Here is an 11213-nt window from a genome sequence, read left to right on the forward strand (position 1 = left end):
ATCAGATACCAAAAGTTGCAATCTTTGTCGTCGTTGTTCTATACTAAATCCTTTCAGCAAAAATATGGCAATATCGCGAAATGATCAAGTATGACACATAGAATAGATCTGCTATCCCCGTTTAAATTAAAATTTCATTTCAGTAGGCCTTTAAGTTAAATTTAACCCAGCTATGACAGAAGACTTGTTTCTGCCTTGAGTCATCAATGCGGACTAGAATTTGCGTTCAAGAGAGAGGACAGGCAGGATTAGCAGCCTGAGGGTCTGACAGGAACTGGTTGATGCAGTTCTGGAGGACAACTGAGAGTTAAAGAAACAGCAGCTAATTTTATTATAAAAGTAGTCTTTTGATGATTTAGTCTGGCAAGGAAGGTTTATTTAACAATAACAACAAGGAATGAGATTATAAAAGTTCTCATGTTTTTTAAAGAAGGTGTACTGACCTGTTCCCCCTGCCCCCATCGCATCATCACCTATATGTCTTTTTTTTTTAATCACCTTCATGGCGATAAGGAAAGACTCTTATGACGAACATGATGAGCACAAATTCTCAAGAGTTGCGTCATTGCTCTGGTTTTGGATCCAAGCTACGCCCATGACCCCTCAGCACACAGCTGATGATTCCTCACAGTCTTCTCACGTTGGAGACGTGGTGTTGCTCCTCAAAGTATGCACTTGTGCACTCGGGTGAGAACCGATGGAGCAACACAGACCTTCTCGCTCAAACATGTGCACGAGTGCATACTACAAGATGGAGTTGTTTGGGGGGCCGCAGGGACGTTGGAGCAGCGTGCCAGCCAAGCAGTCCAGAGTCTGGCTACCCCTTTGCAGGAGGGGGGAGGGAGAGGGTGGACGCCAGCTAGCGTGGCCTGCTAGATTAGTTGGTGGCCCAGGCGTGCAGGTCAGCCATGTCATCCTCGTCTTCCTCTTCCTTCTTGGCTGAAACAAACAACACAAATCGTCACCTCCTGCTCACCACACGGAACGCTTAATATTGTGTTTCCTCAAATGGTCCAAGAAACACTGTTGCCAGGTCTCCCTGGCCACACCTTGCATAAGTGCACTCACACTAAAAAATACAGCAAAATGTGTCTCACTAAGTTAAAAAAATACATATATTACTAATTTTTAAAAAGGTGCGTTTGATTTGTGTCCCGGTCCTGCCGGAAAGCTGCGCATACAACAAGCTGTTTGATTTGTAATGTGATTACTACCACATGCAACAGTAATGTGTTACGCTAACTGTAATCTGAATACTGTTACAAAATAGCACATTACCCTCATCACAGCTAACTTGTAACATAAACACTACAGTCCCTCAAAGGAGTCTTCATCTTTCGCTGCCGTTTTCAATTGAGTTTAAATTCTACTTTCAGGTGATATAAATTGTTAATATTGTTAAGGATGTCCCGATCAACATTTTTGGCCTTGGATCTGATCCGATTTCAAGCCCTGATCAGATACTTAACAATAGATTATAGAAGTGAAAATGTTTCATAGCAAGTAACTCAAGTAAACACAAAAACACTTTTTTAATAAAGCTTATCTCAAAAAATATAGAATATATTGGTCATTTCTAATATTATTGTAAATCAAATAATGTAATTAAGTTAGTAGAATTGAATGTGATATACCATTTTTTAACTATATTAAGTGGATAATTCACAATAATTAAACAAAAGCAAAAAATACTGTTGGCTCTGATTTAAAAGCGACCAATTATGCAAAACCTACTTTTTTTAATACCTATTGGTAGCTGTTTGTGTGTACCGTATTTGGAATCTGCATAGCACCCAAACATTTGATATCAATCAATGGAGGCATGGCGGAGATATGTATAAAACAATCTTGCCTTGCTCTAAACAAGCCGTTTGGAATTTACACAACCTGTTATATTTTTTCCACCGGTCACGTCAGCGGATTATCCATATAAAGTAGAAATTTACCCGAAGTACTATGCGCGAGTCCACCATTGTAGTCCGACCTTGTCGCGAATAAGTTCCTTCTTTTTCTCTATCTTCTTGCTGTGGGGCAGACTGGCTCATACATGCACATACACCCTTTGCTTTTGCCTTCTGTAATACAAAGTAACATATAGTTCTAACTTATATCTGTCAGTAGACCCACTGTGGAAGCGCTAAAAACTACAACATGGTTGACGGGGAGAAGACAAAGTCAAAGTGGATGTACGTAAATAACCCACAAAACGGCGCATCTTGAAGAGACAGTCAGAAAGCGGTTGGAAAAGGTCTGTAAAACATAATCTATGCCAAATTTTGACCAAAGATCCACCTATACACGTTTTGTAGACCACAAGGAAGTGTTCTAACTGTAGAAAAAAAATCATAATATGACCTCTTTCAATTAGCTTTCCTGCACACTGCAGAACGCCTCTCTGGGTTTACCATCGATGGGCTTTAACCAGTGTTCATTAATGATGACTAACAAAAACAAAAGGTAATGAAAACTTCCCACATCCTAAAATACATTAAGACAATTTCTATCAACGACAAAATAAAAAAAATAAAAAAATTATGTTTTTTGTTCTATTTTATTTTGTTATCCCCTAAACGTGTTTCATGTTTCTTTTTTTATTCTTTCCTTATGGGAGTTTTGTTTAAATCTTCTTAATTACTGTATATACAAAAATAATATTTATGTACATATTTTGAAAAAATGTATGAAGACATGTTTACTTGTATGTTCTGATTGTTTGGATTATGTGTGTCTTGTTGCTGAAATAAAGTTTGAGAGAAAAAAAGAGCTGTGATTTGCCAGCTTGTTGCAACATCAATTCCGGGGTTCACACAGCCCCACCTTTGTAAATGTCTTCTCCTACGGTTTTGAAGCAATGTACACATTAAAAGTGACCGTTTAACTAAAATGATTAGTTCCAGCTCTGACATTTAAGTGAGTGTCACTACCACAACTACATACAGTCAAATGTGTGGAAGAGAATTGCAAGTAGGTCTCGCTTGCTCATACCGAAACAAAGATAGTGGATGACTGACAGGAGGCTTACTCATTTCATGTAATTCCACTGTCAAATAAACAAATGAGTGATGCACAGAGTGAGACTCCTTCTATCCAGTTTGAAAGCCAATGACGAAGAAAGAAACACACGGACATAGCAACTTATTCATGACGGCAAAGTTATTAAGTTCATTTTAATTTATCGTTGAATTGACTTGTTAACTATTGGTCACGGCTTCTTACTGTATTTAATTCTGACTAATTTAACACTTTTTAATGCCATTTAAGGCCTTAATTTTCACAAAATCCATTTAATGCCTTTTAATGCTTTTTAATGACCTGTGGAAACCCTTAGATACAATACTAAGACTAAAACACTTTCAGTGGAGCAGAAGAAACACAAAACATGCAAAGTAGAGGCTTTTTAACATTGTGTCTATCTATTTTAGACATTTAAAAAAAACTTGGTCAAAAAATAGTGTGTGTATAAGTGCTTTTTGAGCACATTGAACAATACTGCGATATTAATGATAACTATGATCATTTTGGTCACAATAACCGTAATATCAAGTTTTCATATCGTTACATCCCCACTGAAGTAGGTACCGACAGTATTGATATCTGGATCGATCCGCCCTACTTAAAATTGAAGCTTTGGCGGTTAGCTTCTCGTGTCGTCCTTCTCGGTGTGTGTGTGTGTGTATAGCATGTTTACCCATTTATTTTACTCTGGTCCTGCAGTTATAATACTAGGAAGAAACTTTGTTTGTTTATTTTCCGCCACGGTAGTGAAGATTAGTATGTTAGAAGCAGCCCTGCACTGTGGATAAACGACACGTTTTTTGCATCTTGGTCTCAAATTCGAGCCAGTGTTCTGCACCCTCATGGAATTCATGCAACTCCCGCATGTGGGTAACAAGGAGTATAGAAATGTAATTGTCTCCCAGAGCATGCATCCCTTTTAAAATTACCGGTAATCTTTCACATAAGTACAGTCTTTAACCATGTAAACACTGGGACACAGCTTTGGTAAAGATCGGCTGGGCTTGGCAGCTCTCACTTACAAAAGGGAAATATCGGGACATCTCTAATTATTGAATCATATATGTTTTTTAAATATTGGTCAAAGTAAATGCCTTTCTATGTTGGAGTAAATTAACACCCTCTGGCCATAAAATGAGGAAATTACGTATTGTTCTCCTTAAATGTACAGCACACCTGGTCTGGATGGCAGCGACGTAGACGGGACGTTTGGCAGAGGAACGTCTGACGTTCCTTCCACTTCCAGAAGATTTCTGTCCAGCTCTTCCTGTTCCATCTCCTCCAGCTCTGCCAGGAGCTCATCCTAAGCACACAAACAAACAAATTAAAACTGCAGTAGGATACTCATGACAGTTTCAACATAAACCTCAGCTCTACAATAGTACCTCGTCCACGTCCTCCCCGAAACCGATGGGATTGGAAATGGCGTTTGTAATTTCCTGTGCGATCTCATGCTGTTCTGTGATGTCATCCATCATGTCGTCCACTTTGTCGATGTTCCTGCACGCGCCGTTTGAATAAACGTGATGGTTACACGCAATGTGACGTATGAACACTAAGCTGTTGGTGACTTACAGGTCTTGGTGTGCGGCCTTCATGGCCTTGGCAGCAAAGCCCATGTTCTTCAGCACTTCGGTGTTGGTGTTGGCGTTCTCTAGCGCCTCCCTCTGGAACTCTATAGTGGACAATGTGCCGTCGATTTGCTGCAGTTGGGTAAGGTACCGCTTTTTTCTCTTCAGGGCCTGTAGCGCCGCTGGGAGTGAGGAGAGTGTAGAGGGTGGGAGGAAAAAACAAATAAAGGTTATGAATTAATCTGTATTAAGGCTGTCTTACAAGGTAACTATTGTGATTAATCACAAAAAAAATTGCATTAATCATATGTATGCATATTAATCAGGCAATTTATTTTGACCGTTTATTCTCTCTTGCCTGAACTGTGGATGGTTACCTGAAAGGCAGCGCAAATTGTTATACGGTCAGTGAGCAGGTCAATGCATGAGTCAGTGCAAAGATGGGTGAGGAGATTCTGACTGGTATGTTTGCTGGCTAATTTCACTTTTTTTTTAAAAACTCACTGGACTTTAGATAAGTGTTTTAAGCAAATAAATGATGTGCACTCAAGTAACACATTTTATAAATGACATAAAAAATAATATAAAAAGTGGACTAGTAATTAATGATATAAGTGACCACTTACCTGTGTTTCTTACTTATGACTGTCCAATTGATAAAAAGAGAGAGGAAAAAACTCATAGATATGTAAGGAAAAGAACTGAAGAGGCAATAAATAGGTCTAGGAAGGACTTATTTGAAACAGACTGGAATGAGGTGTATGGGGGAGAAGCAAATGCTGCATATGAGGCTTTTCTTAATATATATTTATCATTGTATGAAAAGCATTGTCCGAATGTATGGAAACAAAGAGACAGCTACAATAAAAAGCCTTGGATTATAAAGGGACTACAGAATGCTTGTAAAAAGAAAAACAAACTTTATAGAGATTTCATAAAAGTAAGAACAAAGGATGCTGAAACGAAATATAAGGTTTACAAAAACAAATTGATAACAATAATGAGACAAGCAAAAAGAGAATATTATAATAATTTACTAGAAAAAAATAAAAACAATATCAAAGGAACTTGGAATATTCTGAACAAGGTAATAGGAAAAACATCTGGGCCTACAAACCCACCAAGCCATTTTATCAATGAGAATAATAAGATGATAACAAATATGAATGAAGTGGCAAACGGATTCAATTCTTTTTTTGTGAATGTTGGACCCAAATTGGCAGAGAGTATTGGAGAACATAAAGATATACAGAGTGGAGGGAGAGGGGGAAGCAAAGTGCTACAGTCCATGCTTCTAGGAGATGTTAGTGAAAATGAAATTGTATCGGTGGTAACAAAACTGAAAAATAAGACATCAACAGACAGTGATGGTATAGACATGATAATTGTAAAAAAGACTATTGACTGTATCCTCAAACCTCTTTGTTATATTTTTAATCTTTCTTTTCAAACAGGGACCTTTCCAAATAAAATGAAGGTAGCAAAGGTAATTCCACTCTTTAAAACGTCTATCTCTTTTAAACTGTCTATCTGTGTCGGCAGGGCCGACACAGATAGACAGACAACATTCACACTCACACTCTAGGGCCAATTTAGTGTTGCCAATCAACCTATCCCCAGGTGCATGTCTTTGGAGGTTGGAGGAAGTCGGAGTAACCGGAGGGAACCCACGCAGTCACGGGGAAAACGTGCAAACTCCACACAGGAAGATCCCGAGCCCAGGATCGAACCCAGGACCTTCGTATTGTGAGGCACACTGATGTGAAAAAATCTGATACAACATTTATTTATTTATGATAATGTTAGACTTCTTAATTCATATCGTTTTACTGCATTTGTCTCATAACCCTGAACATAACCTATTCTCTTCTGAATGAGATGAAATACCTCATACATGAAGCCCTCACCTTCGCCACTGGACTGAATGTGGCCGCTCTGGACTACCAGGAGACACACAGGAGCCAGTTTGATTGGAATGTATCAGCAGCAGGTAACTAATTGCTTTGTAGATGTCGGGAACAGCGAGAGGCAGCGTGCAGGTCAAAAGGTATCTAATGCTTAAACCAAAAATAAACAAAAAGGTGAGTGCCCCTAAGAAAAGGTATTGAAGCTAAGGGAAGGCTATGCAGAACAAAACTAAAACTGAACTGGCTACAAAGTAAACAAAAACAAAATGCTGGACGACAGCAAAGACTTACTGTGGAGCAAAGACTTACTGTGGAGAAAAGACGGCATCCACAATGTACATCCGAACATGACATGACAATCAACAATGTCCCCACAAAGAAGGATAAAAACCACTGAAATATTCTTGATTGCTAAAACAAAATTGATGCGGGAAATATCGCTCAAAAGGAAGACATGAAACTTCTACAGGAAAATACCAAAAAAAGAGAAAAAGCCACCAAAATAGGAGCACAAGACAAGAACTAAAACACTACACACAGGAACACAGCAAAACACTCAAAATAAGTCACGGCGTGATGTGACAGGTCGTGACAGTACACAAATATCCCGTAAAACTGTGAGAGACAAAATACTAGTCCTCTTCCTTATTATACTTCTATGCGCAATAATTCGGTTCAGAAAATGTTGACTTTGATTGCCACAAAATCCTTGAAATTGCCAAAAATGCACCAGTACTGACACCGACCAGTGTGGAAGCCATGTTTAATTCCATAAACACTGCATTGCGTGCGACATCATGACGTCATGTCTGCATGTGTGTCAGTTTGCACTCACATTAGAAATTGCATTGGATTTGACAAAAAAATCTGAATTGAACATCCGACCCTTAAGTGTGAACTTAGCCCATGTTTTCAGTTAAGTATATACAATTAGCAATGTCTCAAATTGACAGCGTATGTCATATGTGTATAGTACATTGTCTTGGAGTGTGTTCACATTTGAACGGACAAAACAGACACTAGTCTGGACGACAATTGGCACTTGTGGACATACACTTAAAGTCGCGTCGTGTCTTGACAATGTCAACCTTAATCGGACTATTGTGTGCAGCTAAACGTGGTTTCCAAATTATACAGTGTGTCTTTATGATGGTATTGTTCCACTGTTTCGTTCCTGCTTGTCTTGTGGATGGCATGCTTTGCTTGGAAAGCTAAAAATTAGTCATTTTGTTGGTATGATGTCGTTATTCAAAGAATTTGTGCACGCACATGCTTGTTTGCATGGCGACTCAGTGTTGAACTATGCAGTAAATCAAGTTTCATCGTCACGGACTGAGGAGTAGCACAGAAAGGGTGTCTAATAACCATTCAGCTCTTCATCAAATGTTTGTGAGCATGAAAGGATGCTAAAAACATCCTCACGTACATACATACATGTTGAAGCACAGCACACACCACACAGACAATGACACCAATTGTTTTGTAAAACATTCAAACATGGTGTAAATACAGTGGTTGTTACCGTAAACCAGACTCAAAATGATGTAACTGATGTCAGCTAGTTTAGCTGTGTGCAAGTACATTAATCAAAACCTCGCTCCCCGATTCTTTAAGAGCCGTGCTAGACTGTGGGAGCAACAACACCAGGGGGAGCTCCACAAACCATGTTAAACCCAGATTCCGATCTAACAAAGGTCTTAACTCATTCTCCTTCTATGCCACCTCCATATGTAATGCACTCCCAACAGATGTAAAAGAAAGTGCATCTCTATCCTCCTTCAAAACCGCACTAAAAGATCCCCTCCAGGCACCTACAACCCTAGACTAACACACTCCCCCCACCACATCCCACCTCCCCGGATTGTAAATAATCAAATGTATATACTTGTTCTTATGCTTTCTGAGCTCACCATGTTCACTGCTCGCTCTACATATCCTACAAAGTCAGACCTACACTGTTTCAATGTCCATTTCTCAGATGATATAATTGTTGATGACTGAAGTGCTGATATCAACCAAACCTAACACTCCCGCCCCAACCCCCTCCACAACCCACCTCCCGGATTGTAAATAATGTAAATAATTCTATGAATATACTCTGATGATTAACTTGTGTGATGACTGTATTATGCTGATAGTATATATTTGTACCATGAATTGATTAACGTGGACCCCGACTTGAACAAGTTGAAAAACTTATTCTGGTGTGACCATTTAGTGGTCAATTGTACGGAGTATGTACTGTACTGTGCAATCTACTAATAAAAGTTTCAATCAATCAATCAATGGGTTGGCATGCTGTTGGCCTTTAGCCTACTTTCATTTGGGGGAGTTTGGACGCTGTTTCGAGCCCAGCAGGGTGTCAAAGCTTCAGACGGGATCATTTAAAGACAGACTTTTCATTTAAGAAGCTGGGTTAACATACCTTTGAAACCAAACTGATAATGGATTAATGTACCAACCTCATAGTTCTTGGTCTTGATCTCTATCCTCCTTCAAAACCGCACTAAAAGAACACCTCCAGGCAACTACAACCCTAAACTAACACCCTCCCTTTCACATAATACCTCTTCGGATTGTAAATAATCAAATGTAAATAATAAAATGTAGACACTTTTTCTTATACTTTCTGATTTATCTCTCTATGTCCACTGCTCGCTGTACATATCCTACCAAGTCAGTCCTACACTGTTTCAATGTCCATTTCTCTGATGATGCAATTGTTGATGCGGATTGTTGATGACTGAAGTGTTGATACCAACCAAACCTAACCCCTCTCCATATCCCACACCCCGGATTGTAAATAATGTAAATAATTCAATGTATATACTCTGATGATTATCTTGTGTGATGACTGTATTATGATGTTAGTGTATATTTGATAGTATATATTTTGATTGATTGATTGAGACTTTTATTAGTAGGTTGCACAGTGAAGTACATATTCCGTACAATTGACCACTAAATGGTAACACCCGAATAAGTTTTTCAACTTGTTTAAGTCGGGGTTCACTTAAATTGATTCATGATACAGATATATACTATCAGATATATACTATCATCATAATACAGTCATCACACAAGATAATCACATTGAATTTTACAATCCGGGGTGTGTGTGTGTGGTGGGGGGGGGGGGGGGGGGTAGGTTTGGTTGTTATCATCAGTCATCAACAATTGAGAACAGAGAAATGGATATTGGAACAGTGTATGTCCGACTTGGTAGGATATGTACAGCAAGTAGTGGAGATAGAGAGAGAGAGAGAGATCAGAAGGCATAAGAAAAAGTATCTGCATTTGATTGTTTACATTTGATTATTAACAATCCGGGGAGGGTAGTTTAGGGTTGAAGTTGCCTGTAGGTGTACTTTTAGTGCGGTTTTGAAGGAGGATAGAGATGCCCTTTCTTTTATACCTGTTGGGAGCGCATTCCACATTGTTGTGGCATAAAAAGAGAATGAGTTAAGACATTTGTTAGATCGGAATCTGGGTTTAACGTGGTTAGTGGAGCTCCCCCTGGTGTTGTGGTTATGACGCTCATTTACGTTAAGGAAGTAGTTTGACATGTACTTTGGTATCAGGGAGGTGTAGCAGATTTTATAGACTAGGCTCAGTGCAAGTTGTTTTACTCTGTCCTCCACCCTGAGCCAGCCCTGTATCATGAATGAGTGGACCCCGACTTAAACAAGTTGAAAAACTTTTCCGGGTGTTACCATTTAGTGGTCAATTGTACGGAATATGTACTTCACTGTGCAATCTACTAATACAAGTTTCAATCAATCAATCAATTGGTGAACTGTGGTGATTCATGAAAAAGTACAGCAAACTTAGTTGACTTGCTTTCATGTCCAACATCTGCTTGACCATGTATTAAATTGCCATCTTTAACTTCATGTGTGTCTGCTAATAATGTTCTAGAAGAGTCTCGCTGTCAAAGTGATTAAAACACGGAGTCATGCTGTCTGTCAACTTTGCCTTTACCCCAGCTAGCATGCAGGCTAACTAACTCAAAGTCAAGCGGTTAGGTCGCTAAGCCTCTACTTTTCCTTTACCTCGTTTGTTTTTCATGCCGTGCCTTTTGGCCGTCATCGTCTCCTGGTCGATTTTTTTCTCCAAAAACTCTTGTTTTTTGGTCAACATCTCTTCCGTCTCTCGTAGTTTCTGTACAGCGTCCTGGGGTGTTGGCGGCTTGCCTCCCTTGGTCCCGAATAGCTTACCAAACAGCGACATGTTGGTGCCCAACGTCAAGGAAGACAATGTGTGTTGACCGCTGGAGGTTTATGGCACCAAATGAAACAAATGTTTTTATCTTCCTTGCGGTCTTTTCAAGTAGAAGTCTGGCAGCTGTTGGTGTTGTTGTCGCTCTACTTCCGCCTTCCACCACTGGGCTCGTGATGTCATGACGTCAGAGCTACGGCGTGACTCATAAAAGGGAAGGGAGGGCGGGGACAGGTGTCAGAGTCATTCTAAATAATACTTTTGTTTTACATTTACCATCTAACTTAACCATTCCAATAACATTAAACAACTTTCGAGCACAGGCTGCTGCTTTCCTTGGCTAATGGCTATGACACCTATTCTGTTGCCAGGCGAGAGAAACGCAAGTTACGAAACATCGCGAGATTTTTCTCACAGGATCAGGAAGTGAGTCAACAAACACAAACAGCTCGTGATTCATTCTGAAAACCCATATTAAGTTAAAGTTAAAGTACCAATGATT

At 39.4% G+C, this 11213-nt stretch overlaps 1 protein-coding gene across 1 annotated transcript; it reads right to left on the reverse strand.

Annotated features, from left to right (window-relative positions):
* Window positions 1-307: 307 nt before the first annotated feature.
* Window positions 308-10901, reverse strand: LOC133650439 (charged multivesicular body protein 4b-like). The gene is made up of 5 exons (XM_062047670.1): window positions 10546-10901; window positions 4591-4768; window positions 4401-4515; window positions 4192-4318; window positions 308-939 (listed from the first exon to the last, which is right to left on the reverse strand). The coding sequence occupies exons 1-5, from the start codon at window positions 10721-10723 to the stop codon at window positions 878-880; spliced, it is 660 nt and encodes a 219-aa protein (XP_061903654.1). The 5' UTR covers window positions 10724-10901; the 3' UTR covers window positions 308-877.
* Between the last annotated feature and the right edge of the window lie 312 nt (window positions 10902-11213).

Source organism: Entelurus aequoreus, linkage group LG01 (assembly GCF_033978785.1).
Source record: "Entelurus aequoreus isolate RoL-2023_Sb linkage group LG01, RoL_Eaeq_v1.1, whole genome shotgun sequence".
NCBI classification, from domain to species: Eukaryota; Metazoa; Chordata; class Actinopteri; order Syngnathiformes; family Syngnathidae; genus Entelurus; species Entelurus aequoreus.

Bases quoted from the DNA above. Each gene is read 5' to 3' on its own strand.
- LOC133650439 (XM_062047670.1), bottom strand. From the start codon at position 10,723: ATGTCGCTGTTTGGTAAGCTATTCGGGACCAAGGGAGGCAAGCCGCCA. The intron at 4,516-4,590 runs GTAAGTCACCAA...CGGCGCGTGCAG, and splicing joins AAGGCCGCACACCAAGACCT to GAACATCGACAAAGTGGACG. The intron at 4,319-4,400 runs GTACTATTGTAG...TTGTGTGCTTAG, and splicing joins TCGGGGAGGACGTGGACGAG to GATGAGCTCCTGGCAGAGCT.